General features: G+C 32.7%; 1 protein-coding gene across 1 annotated transcript; it reads left to right on the forward strand.

The window, feature by feature from the left end:
- Window positions 1–608: 608 nt before the first annotated feature.
- On the forward strand, window positions 609–16,150 carry LOC140046114 (uncharacterized). Its single transcript, XM_072090642.1, has 19 exons — window positions 609–794; window positions 1,431–2,602; window positions 2,852–3,383; window positions 3,842–3,896; window positions 4,019–4,117; window positions 4,499–4,639; window positions 5,013–5,087; window positions 5,512–5,608; window positions 5,813–5,908; window positions 6,072–6,212; window positions 6,389–6,455; window positions 6,781–6,942; window positions 7,743–7,823; window positions 7,946–8,024; window positions 8,275–8,393; window positions 8,609–8,699; window positions 9,516–9,644; window positions 12,126–12,278; window positions 14,798–16,150. Exons 1-19 carry the CDS (start codon window positions 772–774, stop codon window positions 15,047–15,049), a joined length of 3,564 nt encoding a protein of 1,187 aa, XP_071946743.1. The 5' UTR covers window positions 609–771; the 3' UTR covers window positions 15,050–16,150.
- The last annotated feature ends 792 nt before the right edge of the window (window positions 16,151–16,942 follow it).

A 16,942-nucleotide genomic window follows, 5' to 3' on the forward strand; every position in this document is an offset into this window, starting at 1 on the left:
AAGAATCTGAGAATATTGTAAGGAATCCTCTAGTAGGCCTACAGCTATTCATTGTGTTTTGGAAGTTTATGTGACGATGTAGTGTAAACATTTTAAATGAATAAACAATGGCAGTTTAAGGAAGGAAATGAAAATAAAGGCTAAGTTTCCGTAGGAGGTAGGTTAGGAGTGTCTTTTTTTGTCCGCGTTTTAGGGTTACAGATAAATTATTTTGTTCAAGTTAGAGAGACCAACATCACCCCGCATTTTAGTTTACACGAGTGCTATTCAGAGTAAACATGTCATCATTCTATTCTTTTCTTTACGGTTCCTTCCCCGTTTCCTTCCAAACATTTTATTTACCATTCAAAGTCCGGGATTTCCCAAGTCAGTAGGCTATTATCAGATCTGGTTGGACCGCCCTCGGAAAATATTGTTGAAATAAATAAAACCATGGAACTATTATAGTTCCATGATAAAACTAAATACATTATACGCCGGGCATTGGTGGGACAATCGATCGCAAGATTCGCGTAAAGCAGCTGCGCGCGCATTATATGCCAGGAGATGATGCGCGTATATTGTGTGTGCGCATGCGCATAACAAATTGATAGATGAGAGGAGCCGATGAGCAGCTGCTAGAGCAGCTAGAGAGAATGAGCTGAAATATGATGGTGTGTGGTCCCTCGATTTCTCATCATCATAAAATACATTTTGGTATCATTTTTATGCCTAGTAAGCCAATTAAAGGCCCCATTCAAACGAATAGAATATATTTACTATAATTATGCCATGAAAAGGCATAATATGTGGGGGTAAGTTTTTCAAATACTACTATTTAGTAGGCTAGGCCTAGCTAACCCGACGACCAATCCAAGGAATCGTTGTCAGTGAAGCATGTTTTGTTGGTTGTCTCATTGGCGGACGTTTCAATCTGACAAGCCTAGGCATAGGCCTAGTTCCATATGCCAACGAAAACAACCAAAAAGCCTGGGCCTATTGTAAGTTTTGACGATAAAATCGTCTAATATAAATAGGCTAGCCCCCTACCCTAGTAAAAAGGGATTTTTAAAATATAAATTGAGTGAGGTCTGACCTGGCCACATCATTGTTCAATGTTTATCAATTGTTGTTTGATGGTCGCATCATCATTCATTAGCCTGATGATTAGGCATACTGTAGGCTAGTAGTAGTAGAAAGGGTGTTTTGATATTTATAAACTAGGCCTAAGATTAAGAATATTCCTACTTGATTTGTTTATATTATTATTAATTGATTGCAAAACACAAAAACAGCACATTCTTCTTGAAGAGTATGAATAATTAATACAGTTGGTAAACTGACCTGAGCATTGCTTAGGTAGTTACAGTAAGACTATGTCTAATTAACTGTGCAATATAAGTTCCTGGGGTATTACATTCTATGAATAAGATTCTTGCGTTTTTTGTCAGATCAAATCCCATCAGGAAGTATGTTCGTCTCTCAAGTAATTCTGAAAGAGGTGAAGATGGTGGACATAGCATTCCTGGTGTGAATTACATACATACTATGAACAATACAAAAGAAGTGAGAAAGCCAGCGTTGCTTCCCACTCCACACGATGTGCTCCTCAAGGGACATACAGACCCAACAAGAGCAGACGGAGGTCACACGAGTTCAATACGGCCAGAGAAACCAGGTTTACTTCCAACACCCGTCACAAAAACGTTTCAAACTAAGTCGGGATTGTTTCCCAGCAGTCGCGACACAGTTGGTTCACTTCAATCAGTTAGCAGACCAACAAGTGGCCCACCACAATCAGTTAGCAGACCAACAATCGGGTCACCTCAATCAGTTAGCAGACCAACAAGTGGGTCACCTCAATCAGTTAGCAGACCAACAATCGGGTCACCTCAATCAGTTAGCAGACCAACAATTGGGTCACCTCAATCAGTTAGCAGACCAACAAGTGGGCCGTTAGTTGTCAAAAGTGAAGAGACTAAAATTAAACCTCAAAACGTAAATATTTCAAAATGTGACAATGGGTCCGAATTGGATGTTTTATTGCCGACAAAAACTAACCCGACAACTTCCCCATACTTTCCGAACCTTGATGAATTCCTTATGTCTAACTCTGAAGATGAATTGCCCATAAAAGATCAACCGCATAATAAAGAAACTACAGATACTTTATCGGAGGTCGGTGGCAATATTTCTGGTGGCAATAATGTTGGCGAAACCAAAAAGAACGCACATGTTTCTTGTTCGTTTATAGATCGTAAACGTTACCAATCTGGGCCTGGTTACGATGACATACTGAGAATGGCAAATGAGAATGTAAAGAAACAACGAAGACTATCACAACAGGATCATGTTCACAAACAGGATAATAGTACCACTGCTACAAACAAAGTTCTTCAAAGAAGTAACAGTGCCAGTCCAAAAAAAAAAAAAGTGCATGAATCGCCCAAGAAATTACTTGATACTTGCACTAAGAGGAAAGAACAATTGGTTATTGTACCAGAAGTACAAGTAAAGCTTCGCCAAAAAGGAATGCTAAAGATATGTTTGAACAAATTGAATATTGCTTCAGAAACAATAAAACTTAGTGAAGAACAAGAAACTAGTGAGCATGATAATACAGGTATGTTCAATACAATAAAAAGTTTCCCAATGTTTTTGCTATTTGAACATTATAATATACCGTAACATGAAATTTGCATTAATTATCTAACATTCAATTTTCATTAATTATCTAACATTTAATTTGGATTAATCTTGCAGAAAATGTGCATTAATCTATCAGTATCATGAAATAAAATTTGCATTAATCTAACATGAAATTAGATCAGGCAATGTTGACCACTAAAAGGGCAACAATTTTTCTTTTCAGAAAGAAGATCACTTTTCCAAAGTTTTTCAAATAATGAAGAGATTCAGTCAATTGTAAATGAGAGGTTGGAAGAAATATTCATGGACACCAGTGAAACACTCTGTCATGATTTACCACCACCAGCTGATAACACTGAGGTTCCTCAAGACACCATTCAAAACCCTGCAGACAAAAAGAGAGAAGAATTTGGACTATTTGATCGTTTTAGATCATCCGTTACAGTCTCGCCAAGTCAAACACAAAATGAGACGTCACAAGATTCACCTCCTAAAAACAACTCCCCAAAAAAGAACCTTTGTAAAATAAATCTATTAAACTTTAAAAAATTAAAAGAAAAAGTTTCTACAAGTGCTAGTTCCATTATGCAGATAAAATCTGAACTTGAACCAATACCATGTGACCCTGGAAGTGTTCCTGATACTCATCAACCAATCACAAAGGAGAAAGATGATTCATTGGATATTATTAGCAGTGATGATGACGATGATGATTTACCAGAACCATCTCTATTTTTAGGAAATGATACTAAAAGGTATTTTCATTTCAGTTATTTAGTTAACTGAATTGTTCAGTTAACTTGTTAAACTAAAGCTCTTTCTACACTATCAAACTTTGACAAAACAAAAATTGCGCCCAATAATGGTAGTGATTTGCTTAAATATGATAGTGATATGATATCATCATGTCCATATATGGACACATCACATTTTTTATCATAAAGTTTGATAGTGTAGACGGAGTTAAAATTCTAAAATATTGTGTATAGGTCATAGTTGCTTCAACTACCTAACATGGATATTTCTTCTTTCCATTTATTATATCAGACTGTTTTTGTAATTTTGCACTCTGTGCTTCCAACAATATACGCTTATTTTTTTAAAATCATTTTAAATAACATATCAAATATTAATTAGTAGTATTTGCATCTACAGTAGTTTACTATACTGTGTTTCTCTGTGTTTTATAAATTTTTAAATATTTTAATTTCAGGTCAAAATTGGAAAATACAACAGAAATTGAGATCTCCTTCTCTCAAGACAGCCTGGTATGGAATACAACATTTACAATATTTACAAACTTGAGATGTACTTTTTAGTTGTGTACTGAATGAGTATTAGAATTATAGAAGATGTTCAAAATGAGTATGCTTTGCTTCTTTCCTTTCAGAGTGATTCTCTGTATAACAACTCTATAAATGAAACTGAACCAGAACCAGACAGATTTAAATTATCCTTGGACTCCATGGTGCAGAATAAACAGAAAAATGTAAGCTTTATATCATTTTTCATTACTATTATTATTTCTATACTACTCTTTCAAATGACAAAATCATTATTTTGAACACATTTAGATGCATTGTACACAAAAAACACAGCATAACAACTAAAGTGATGTCGACACATCCTCAACCTTAATTTTGTTCTTTTCTGAAACATGTGGTCTTGTTCTGAAGAGGTCCCTCAGTACAATAAAGTTCTGTCTTCACTAAATTTTATGTGAGAAAAAAAATGTGTTGTGCCCATATATGGACATATTTAAGCATATCACTACAATATTTGGGTACATCACACTTTTTTGTTTGATAGTGTAGACAGATCTTAAAAATAAAACAATTATTAATGTAGATAGTTAATGCATTTCCTTTAGGAGTTGAAAAATGCTGAGCTACAGAAAATGACTGAAGACTTACAGGGGGATTTGAAGACCAATTTGATGGATGAAGCTGACAACCTTGATGACTCCACATCAAATTATATTCTACCAGATCATAAGAGAAAACTAGATAATGTAATGTATCATTAATAATGATAAATGACAATGTAGCACTGGCATCCTCCACCCAAGTGACGCTCATGGCGCTATGTGCATTAATAACTTTAAAGAAGTGAACTTTATTAAAATATTAAAATACATACATACATAACGACACAATTTGTTAGGTATGAAATAATGGGAAGTGTCAGTCAAAATTTACAAGCTATAAAAAGAATTGGAAAAATAAATGGAATATTCCTTAACTACACTAGAGTACAGAGTTTACCAATAAGTAATCATAGTCATACTCTCTATATGCTATTTAACATTCACTTGGTTTTGTCATTAGTGAAATAAGCACTTTTTATTATGCCATAGCATTATTTAGTTTTTACGTGTTTTATAGTTTGCCAATCCAACCAATCATATGCCAGATATGTATCCTGGAGACGAGATTTTCAATCTTAACCAACTTGGTAATGTAAGTATCCTTACTTTACTCTACACCAATTGCTATAGCAACAACAAATGCACCATTAGTTGCCATGGATATCATGAAAGCTTATATCAAATAGCTACAGATTTTTAAATTAAGTGCAATTACTGATAACAAAGAACATAAAAAACTCCATTCTAATTTATTTTAGCATTTATTGATATTTCACTCAAATTAATTTACCAGCTACTCACTCTATCTTTTATGTATTCATGTGCCTTCTTGGTTGTACTCAGGTATTTTATTCCAGTCCACTACTGTTTGTCTTGTCTTACGTTTCTCCTTGATTGAGGATTGCTGTCTTTTCATTTATGGCATCTATTTATCTGTAATTTGTGGAATGTTTTCCTAACCATTCCAGGAGCCTCAGTTCCAATCCATGACTTTTCAAAACTGATTGTCTTTTCAGATATTTTCTTTTCCATCCACGTTACGCTTGGCTGACTGCGGCTTCATCCCAGTCAGAGGAAAGGCAACAGACGATCTCTTGTGGAAAGCCTCCCCAGGTATAACAACAATTTTTTTTTTAAAGATTAAATGATGAAAGATTAAGCAATAAAAGACAAACTTGCACTTTCTACACTATCTCTTAATTCAAAGTCATAGGTTTAGCATACATTTTGTTTTACAATCAAAGTGTATGTACACTAATCAAATGGACTAGAAGCTTTTATATACAGTACAAATAATATATATGTGATTAATTTCAGATAATCTGGTTGGTGTGATTGATTCCTGTCTACTTGTTGAGGCTCATCTGGTTAAACCATGCCAGGATAGTCTTATGCTTTGGATATTTTATTTCAGTGAGTAACTGTGTATTCTTTAATCTTGATCTTTTATCATGATTTTCTAAACACCCTAAAAGTACTTCAATACAAATTTCAATAATTTAGCATTCTAGCTTATGAGACGTTTTCGGGGAAAAAAAGAAGCACCTTATTATTATTATTTTGTTGTTTTGTATAGTGTCTATCCATGGTAAGGTTCACACCATCATGCAAGCGTTTAGGACAATGTGGTCTTTGATGAACAACTCAATCAGATTTAATCAAAGTAGAGTCTGGCTACCAACACTTAAACAGATTACAAGAGTTTTATTAAATTATGGTAAGCCATTTATTGTTTTACTTATTTCTTTTTTTTGTGTGCATATTTAAATTTTAACTGAAATACTTTCCCAAATCATATACTGAATATGATGTGAAAAATATTATCTTTCTAAATTCTATTTTACTATGATTTTTGTAATTATTAATTGGTTTTGTTAATTTGTTGTTTCATAGGTGCTTCATTTGAGGGGTTATTTCCTGCTCCTGGCTTGGAACCATCATTCACTCTCAATGAAGTTGTGTAAGTTAACACTTTGTTTTATGGGATGATGGATGGATGGATGGAAGAAGATCTTAGGCTCTGTCTACACTATCAAACTACTTTGACAAAAAAAGTGTGGTGTGCCCAAATATGGTAGTGATATGCTCAAATATGGTAGTGATATGACATCATCATATCCATATATGAGCACATTACATTTTTTGTCACATAAAGTTTGATAGTGTAGACAGAGCTTTAGACAAATTTACAAACATCAAAAGCTGTATTACTAAATAAAAAGCATTTCAAACAGGAATTGAATTAGAGTAAATTATCATTTAAAACTACTTCTTTTTGTATTTAGAAATGAAAGTGGGAAAGGTAAAGAGAATATGGTTGAGGAAGGAACGGAGAATTCAACAAAGAATCAAAGTTGGACGACAAAGAGATCCTTTCCAACGGTTGGATTGAACCATGTGATGAAGATCATCACACATGGTATGCTCTTAAGAGAGAAGTACAAGCAGTAAGTAAATAGAAATATTTCATTTTGATAATAATAATAATAATATCCTGGATTTATAAAACACCTAATGTTGTGGAACCTCTAAGCGCTGTATATATTATTACCCTGGCCATTTTTGGATCAAACATGCACACATGTAAACATACTCCGATACTGCAGACAGTAATCAATGCAAAGTTGTGTCTTGACCTTACTAGGTACCCATTTGTACACCTGGGTGGACAGATTCATGTATTTTTTAAAAATGTATTTAATCACACTCTTGTTTACAACAAGACCAGCTAAAGATTTAAATATCAAACAAAATAACAAGCTTGTTATCCAGATACAAGCTTGTTATCCAGATACAAGCTTGTTATCCAGATACAAGCTTGTTATCCAGATACAAGCTTGTTATCCAGATACAAGCTTGTTATCCAGATACAAGCTTGTTATCCAGATACAAGCTTGTTATCCAGATACAAGCTTGTTATCCAGATACAAGCTTGTTATCCAGATACAAGCTTGTTATCCAGATACAAGCTTGTTATCCAGATACAAGCTTGTTATCCAGATACAAGCTTGTTATCCAGATACAAGCTTGTTATCCAGATACAAGCTTGTTATCCAGATACAAGCTTGTTATCCAGATACAAGCTTGTTATCTAGATACAAGCAGTGCGACACATTAGATTCGAACCCACCATCAGTAGTCAAAAAACCTAATTACCTAATAATTCTATTAATGTATACTTCTTTCATACACTTCTCTGTACATGATCAAATTATCTATTGATTAACATAGTTGGCTATGATTTCAGACCTGTATTTTACACTGAAGATGAATTGATGCAGTTGGTTGGGCTTGTTTGTCGTGTTGCCTTGGAAACAAAAGCAAAAGAGTATGTAATCATTTTAGTTCACAAAGTAATGTTGCAAATGTTTCAATACCAGTTTTCTTGATTTAAGATGTGGTAGTTAGCTACTTATTAAAATATCTATTTTCTTAATTTCACTTTAATAGCGACACACTTGGTGAAGATTTTATGCTCTGCTCATCCTCAATAATAGATGCATTTTCCCAACAATCTTGGTCCTCAAAGGTATAGTGTTTCTCATAATGAATTGATTAATTCATTCAATCTTTATTTGTTACATACATAAAAAGGTGTACATGGAAAAATTGTTTTTTCTAGAAAGAAATATAGTAAAACAAACAAAACAATTACAGCATACATTTGATGAAATTAAAATTTACAAAAATAAGATTTATTAAAACATACATCAATCCAATATAAAAGTACTATGTTGTGGTATTCTTTAATTAATTTAAATTAATCTTTTTTATGTCAGTGCAAAGAATTATGTCGGGTTCTGCCAGGTTTAACTACTCATCATCACAATTTGGTTCACCTTGTCGACTTGTTTCCAACGTTCACCGATAGAGGGCGGAGCATTAGACGTCTTCTAAGGTAGGAATTAATTATACACCCACATCTCTCTTGATCACCCCACATCTAGTTACACCTGTAAAGGCTAATTTACACAGACGAACGGTAATGGTATTAAAATTATAGAATATATGTTACTCCTTATGACCATTCACACACAGTTTCTGCTCAGGATGGATACAGATTCTATGTGGGACAAGCTTTAGGTTTTCCACTTTTCTTATTTTTTATTTCAGTTATTATGCCATCCTTAAATTGATGAGTGAGGACAGGCCTGCTGGAAGTGTAAAAATAAAAAATGAATATCTAACAAGTGAGGAACTTAGAGTAAGTATGCACTTAGCATTGTTTGTTGTTAAATATTGAACAGTAGAGCTGGATATGAAATGCTGTGAGGAAATTGAACAACATGTTGGCCAAGAGATTGCACACATTCAGCCACTAGGTTGTGGATATCAATTTGAGTCTCAATGTAAACTTTTCCAAGACAAGAACTAACAGTGTAATATTAAACAAATAATGCACAAGTCAGAGTGCGTTAGTGGAGATTTAGCACACTTGTGGTATTTAAAATGATGCGACATGCACGAGGCGCAGCCGTTGTGCCTTTTTGCTGCACACTTTTTGCACTACAGTGCATGATAGTGAAAAAATAAAAGCGCACACGTGACTCATTTCAACGCATATGATTGGCTACATCCCATGTTATAAATAAGTATTATTGACTCTTTCATTCTTAGTTTTTTCCATATATGTTTGCTTTATATGTTTATAATATAAGGCCCTTGATTGTCAGCATACACTCTTTAGGCTCACATCACCCTCTATAAATGAGGTTAATATAAGGCCCTTGATTGTCAGCATACACTGTTTAGGCTCACGTAACCCTCTATAAATGAGGTTAATATAAGGCCCTTGATTGTCAGCATACACTCTTTAGGCTCACATCACCCTCTATAAATGAGGTTAATATAAGGCCCTTGATTGTCAGCATACACTCTTTAGGCTCACATCACCCTCTATAAATGAGGTTAATATAAGGCCCTTGATTGTCAGCATACACTGTTTAGGCTCACGTCACCCTCTATAAATGAGGTTAAATACAAAAAAATAAATAAAAATTTGTGTTTTTTTTTACTGCAGGTGTTTCATTTATTTCCTATATTAAATTCAATCCATCTAACAGAGAAGACAGACTATTATCAACTATACAGCCTGATTGTGATAGTGAATACATGCATTGGTAATGAGAAGCTTCCTGGTAATGAGAAGGTAACAATGATGATAAACAATGATATTTAAATTTAAGTTGTTGATTTGAAGGCTAGCAGTATAGAGTCGGGTTGGTGAACATCAGTCCAAAATACGCAGAATTTTTTCCAAAATACGTCAAGTTGAGGGCGCTATACTAATCCAAAATACGCGTGTCTTTCCAAAATACGTCGACTTGAGGGTGCTATTCATTTTCCAAAATACGCGAATTGTCCAAAATACGTTAACTTGAGGGCGCTATTCATTTTCCAAAATACGCGATTTGTCCAAAATGTGTCATATTGAGAGTGTAAGGTAAAATTACAATTTAATGTAAAAAAGTTTCTTAGGGTAAAACAAACAAGTACATTTTAGTTATAAATGAAATTATTGGAAGGCAGAATTTTTTGTAAATAAAATGTCATATAGTAGCCAATTATTATTTTTCAATGTAATCATTTATTACTGAATAAAAACAAATATGTGCCAACATCAGTCAATAGACAGTGCCTATAATATAATAATGTCGGAACGATGTACGATTGCATGCACGTACGTAGCTAGAAATGAGGCATAAACCGGCTACAAAAACAGCATGTACAAGTATAGTCATAGGTGATGTGTTATGTATTATATATGGTGATCTACAAAATTGATATTTTTCCCGAGCTCGATAGCCCAACATCGCTTTCAATTTAATGTACTTATGGTCTTATACAAGTCACCTAATCTGAAATCTAACATAATAGTTATTTCATATAATATATAATAATAAAAAGAATATGGTATTGTAATTAAAATAATATCAATAATTAGTTAGTTATTTTTTTACACGAAAACGGCAAAATACCCATAGTTAAAACAGTTAGTTAAAGTTCAAAATGGTTCGGCTAAGCGAGAGAGATCTAAATGTAACATTATTATGATCCTCAAACTGAACTATAATATCATCTTCAATCTTGATGAAAAGTATAGTAATAATAATTAAAACCCATTAGTGTTAAAATGTTTAAAATAATATTAATATTTGGTTATATAAGTAGTAAGTAATCGTTTTTTACGCGAAAACGGCAAAATAAAAATGTTTTTATATTATGTTATATACATATGATTACCTTTACTTTAGGGTGTTTAATTGTTAAAAAATACCTGAAATGAAATGATGAATACGAGAAGGGGAAAAAAGAGGTGACTAGTTTAGAGTCACAACTGCACCTTAATTTTTCACAATAAATAATATATATATATATATAAGATGGGGCGTATCAATTTGATCTCTGGTGCGCGTGCATACAATTAAGGGACTAGTGCTTTTCCGCCGGACCACGCCGAGAATATAAAGAGTCGCTATCAGATCGGCTTTGAACTATACCATGAAAGCGCCAGTGGTCTAATGGTTAGCACATCTGCATATCAAGCAGAAGATCCTAACATACAACAAATATTGATATATTGGCAATGGACTACCGTACTACAAGAACTATTATCTAATATGATACAAACTGAACTTAAAACTTACCAAAATGGTTCATCTTTTCAATGTTGAAGATACAATCCTTTATAGTAATTTTTAAAACAGCCTCGCGTTTTGAAGGTTCGAATATTTTTTGGGAAAATTTGCGTATTTTGGAAAACTGTGCCTTCAAGTTGGAGGGTATGTCGGATAACTTTCTTATTGTAGAAAATTAATAGCGCTACAAAAGTTGTTTTAAGTTGGATAACTCAAGTTGACGTATTTTGGAAAGACTCGCGTATTTTGTATTTAGTATAGCGCCCTCAAGTTGACGTATTTTGGAAAAATTCTGTTTATTTTGGACTGATAGCAGATAATAGTTGGATAATTTTCAAATTTAGAAAATTAATAGTGGCCTCAAGTTGACATATTTTGGAAAATTACTAACGCCCTCAAGTTGACGTATTTTGGACAAATCGCGTATTTTGGAAAATGAATAGCGCCCTCAAGTCGACGTATTTTGGAAAGACTCGTGTATTTTGGATTAGTATAGCGCCCTCAACTTGACGTATTTTGGAAAACATTCTGCGTATTTTGGACTGAATTTCACCAACCCTATTGGCAGTATACAGTATGTACAGTATCATCACAATCTTTCTGAGTGTAGGAAACCATCAATGGGACAACTTTATTCAGTTAAGGTTTAAAATGTAAAGCACTGTCTACATTTTATGTGACAAAAACATGTGATATGCCCATATTATGTCATATCACTATCATATTTAGGCATTTCACTACTATATTTGGGCACATCACACTTTTGCTGTCAAACTAGTTTGATAGTGCAGACAAAAGATTTATGTTAATCGTTAAATGTACAGTAATTATAGTAGTATAAGAGAATATTTAATAAATGCATGAAATATTCTCACCATAAACATTCATTATCTGTATACTACTTACAGTAGTGTATAATTGTATACAAATAATGTATTCATGTTTAATATTGTGTACATTATTTGAATTCTGTTCTTTGTGTTTCTTCAAAGAGTGATTTGTATAAACTTGCAGACAAGTTACACCGCATCAACACTAAAATCAAAGTGTCGCCTAATTATCCATCAATGTCAAAGGTTAAGCATATTCTTCAACGACTACAAATCAAGTTCAAGATCATGGCTGACTCCATGGTTACTAAACAGGTATTTATACATTTATTTCTTTTTTCCCAAGAATCGCACTATATTACATTTTATAGACTCGCCCTGTACAAACAGTTTTTACCTGCTTTCCACTCTAGGATGTTTACCCAGCATGGTTAGGGAATATAGACTCCGACGAGGAGGAAGATGTAGGCTATGAAGAATATTATAACGTAGAATCATTTGAAGATGAGATAGTTATTATAAATAGTGAGGTAGAACATCAAGAAGATGAGATAATTATTATAGATAGCAAGGTAGAACACCAAGAAGATGATTTAGTGTCTAGTAAGAAAGAACTAGCAACAGAGACTAAGCAAGGTAGAAACATTAGTAGCATTCATAATCGTTCATTTTCTCATAGTGAAGATTTAACAGTAAATGTTGAGAAAAACAAAGTAGTAGTAACACAGGAAAATAATGTAGAGCCTTCTTGTAGAAAAGAATTAATTATCACAAAAGAATTTTCACCTCAAGAAAGTTACGCAGAAGAGGAGAGTTCTCAGTACAGTTCTGTTGGCAATATTAGTATTAATGATAGTTATCAGTATAGCCCTGTTAGTAACATTGGACAGTATAGTAGTATTGGGAGTTATCAGAGTAGTGAAAGTAGAGCTAGTATAGCGAGCACTTGGACTAGTTCTTGTAGTGTAGCGAGTTGCAGTAGTGAGTATTCCGACGCCAGTTGCAGTTCTACAACTTGTACAACAAGTACAAATTCAATTGGAGGTCCTAGTATAGAAGAATCATTAAAATATTTACGATCATCCTTGCATATAAGCAGTGAAAGTAGTGCTAGTATATCACGGAGTAGCAGTTGTTCTACTTCCTGTAGTTGTAGTGAGTGTTCTACTGACAGTGGTAGTTGTAGTAGAAATGCTGTTGAAAGTCCTCCGTGTGATTTTATTGTCTCTAGTGCTTGGTCATTAGGACAGCCTTGTATTAATTATTATCCAGAAGAGTCCTATCAAAATCTGTGTTCATCTGCACCGGCATGCTTGAATAAACATAAAGCATGGCAGAAACGTGGTGACACACTGGTAGATGTGGAAAAATCTAAAATTAAGAGAATGTTGAACTTTCATTGCATTGAGACTTCTGAGGAGAGTATACAACACTCTATAGTGAAAGATGAAAATAATAAGTTAGTCATTGTTAGCAAGAAACATGTTGAATCCGTAGGTAGCCAATTGTCGACAGATGGTAGTGAAGTGGTGTTGTCATCCCTACCACTGTCTGGTAGTGTTGCTAGTAATAGTGCAAGTATAGATACTATAGATCACCATAGTCACAGCCAATCACATCAAAATTCACAAGACTTAGACACTATTAGTCATCATAGTCACAGCCAATCACATCAAAACTCACAGGACTTAGACACTATTAGTCATCATAGTCACACCCAATCACATCAAAACTCACAAGAAGTCAACTTTTCTAGTCAAGAAAGTTACACTAGTGATCAGGATATATTTGCTTAGAACCAAAAAAGAAGCAACATAAATTAGAGAAGTTTTATGTTCTCAAAACGGATATGATTTCAAATTTCTTAAAAACAACGAATAGAAATTTGTAACTCATCACCATATGTATATAATTTTAATTTGTTTTTACTAATATAATTTTTTTCATTACTAACTAACATAATGTTAATATGTGCACCTTTATCATTAAATTTTAGTATTCTAAATTTCTAGATTTTGTTTGTCAATAAACAAAATATAAAGCTCTGTCTACACTATCAAACTTTATTTGACAAAGAAATGTGATGTGCCCATATCATATCACTACCATATTTGAGCACATCCCACTTTTTTGTCCCACTAGTTTGATAGTGTAGACAGAGCTTTAATACCATATCTAAATTCTATAAAAGAAAAAAGAATTCTATAAAATTATAAGAAACAGAAGAACCATTCTATATATTCTAAATAAATTCTATAGGAATATGTTGTTGTACTTTTATATAAACACCATAGAGCTCTATAAAATGTTCTATAGATTCTATTGAAAACTTTTATAAGGAAAGGTTAATACGTTTAGGCTCAGTTTAACTGGGTCAGTAGGTGACCTACCCATCAATGTTAATAATTGACCAATGAAACCAATTTACCAAGGTAAATAGCTACGCCTGAACCAGAGAATACCTCCCTGCCTGAACTCACCCAATGTTATATTAACACATGTTACAGTTTTTCTCACATTGTTCATTTTTAAAATTTGCACCGTTGATATTGATTGCCATGGTTTGTAGAAAACTACTTTATCTCTAATGCTCTGTTTATCAAACTATGTGATAACAAAATGTGATGTGCCCATATTTGGAAATAATGATGTCATATCACTACCATAATTGGGCATATGACTACCATATTTGGGCATATGACTACCATATTTGGGCATATTACTACCATATTTGGGTACATCACACTTTTTTGTCAAACTAGTTTGATAGTGTAGAGCTTAACACCTGTTATTGTTTTTTTCTTCACATTGTTTTTTTTCTTGTTCTTGTTCAGTTTGATGTTTCCACATATGTTTGCGCTAACCTTAATGACACGCCAGTTGAGCATTTGATTGAATCCAAAGACTCTGATGTTGAATCGGCAGACGATGATGATAATGATGATGACGATAATGATGATGACGCGGCGATGGAAATCCATTGTCAAAGTGTTTCAAGCATTGATTGCAATGAGGCATTGATAAGTGATACGTCACATGAAGAAGCAAATAATACTAAGACAGTTTTGATTTGCGACGACCTTTGACCTAGGAACACGTTATCTCAATGAGATGGTGCATCCTCACTTGGCTACATTTTTGCCAAATTCGAGATCGAGGCAATGAAATATGCGTAATTCCTAGGTTGTATCAAATCAAATGATTCCTAAAACTTCATTTGATTAAGCCTTCATTATGTCTATGCTAACAACAACCTATTTCATGCATAGGTTATTTAATCATTTTAACAGAAACTTAAAACAAATTATTTATATTATTTATTTAATATGAGAACAATTTTTCTTTTATTTGTTCTAAATTTTTATTATATTTATTATTTATTTATTTTACATCACATGCAATAATGAACACTAAGCCTGTCTCTAATCTTGCATATATTATTAATGATTGAAAACTATTTGTTAATCATTTAATAATATTGCAACCTTCAATAAAATTCTTTTTTTCTCCTTTTTAATTTATTATACTATGTATAAAACATAATAATAACAATAATAATAATAATGTTTTTAATTTTTATTAAATTGGTATGCATGTGTAGATGTTGGTATTTATTAGTATATATAGTTGACCCATAAGGGCTTATTGGTATAGAAGTAGAACGTATGGGTGCTTTGGTTTTCAACAGTCTTGGCACCTTATTCTTAGGCATGTTAACCTCACTTTATTTCTCAACACATTTTTGGCAGATTTTAAGTCCAGACCAACGCCACAATATGTATAGATCGTACTTTAGGCCATCAGATTGAAAGCACTCTGTATATATGCTATTAAATATTTAATGCTAAACTCTACAGTATTTAAAGGTAGTTAAATATATAAAGTAATTTATATAATATATATGCATGTGCCTGCAAATTTATATATACATACTTGCTTACATAATAATACAAGCTGATACTACTGTATATAGCGGGATTCATTATGATACATTATTTTGCCGTCATATTAAATCTTAAATCTTTTTACTGTCCAATTTTGTTAAAGGTGAAAACAGGGTTCCACTGTAAACAAGCCACTAACCATGTTATATTTATGTACTACATTTTTATTTATTAAATTTCTTATAAAAACTAAGTTTGTAATTAATTTTTTCAGTTAAAATTTATCAAAGAAGAAGACTTTATTGTTTTGGAAACTATGAAGTTGGAAGAATAAAGTGTTTTTAAATAACTATGTTGTGTGTGTCCACTATGTTTAAACAGTAGTGACAATCAACTTTTTAAAATTCAATAATTATGCGATAATATGGCTATATATGCGCATATATTGTGTTATCATCATCTTATAGTGCCATAGTAACTAGTTATGTCAAAAAATAAAAGGGTTGAAATTTACCTATTTTTCGAAAATTTCCCAGAGTACAGGGATTTTTTCCAAAAAATGGCCAAAATATCCACTTTTTTAAATTCAATAATTATACGATAATATTGCTATATATGTGCATATATTGCATTATTATCAACTTATAGTGCCATAGTAACTAGTTAGGTCAAAAAATAAAAGGGTCGAAATTTGCCAATTTTTTTAAAAGTTCCATGTCCTATAGTACAGGGATTTTTCAAAAAAATTGCGAAAATATCCACTTCTTTAAATTCAATAATTATGCGATAATATTGCTATATATGTGCATATATTGTGTTATCATCATCTTATAGTGCCATAGTAACTAGTTATGTCAAAAAATAAAAGGGTTGAAATTTACCTATTTTTCGAAAATTTCCCAGAGTACAGGGATTTTTTCCAAAAAATGGCCAAAATATCCACTTTTTTAAATTCAATAATTATGCGATAATATGGTCGAAATTTGTCAATTTTTTGAAAATATAGTGCCACAGTAAACAGTGTAGTCTTTTTTTCAATAGTACAATATATACAATCAATCAAAATATAATCCATCATCATATTCACATACTCAT

This window comes from Antedon mediterranea, chromosome 4 (genome assembly GCF_964355755.1).
Source record: "Antedon mediterranea chromosome 4, ecAntMedi1.1, whole genome shotgun sequence".
In the NCBI taxonomy this organism is placed as follows: Eukaryota; Metazoa; Echinodermata; class Crinoidea; order Comatulida; family Antedonidae; genus Antedon; species Antedon mediterranea.

Coding starts and splice junctions, on each gene's coding strand:
- LOC140046114 (XM_072090642.1), top strand. CDS start 772: ATGAAAAGGCATAATATGTGGGG. Junction 3,384..3,841: donor TTAGGAAATGATACTAAAAG/GTATTTTCATTT, acceptor TTTTAATTTCAG/GTCAAAATTGGAAAATACAA. Junction 6,213..6,388: donor AAGAGTTTTATTAAATTATG/GTAAGCCATTTA, acceptor GTTGTTTCATAG/GTGCTTCATTTGAGGGGTTA.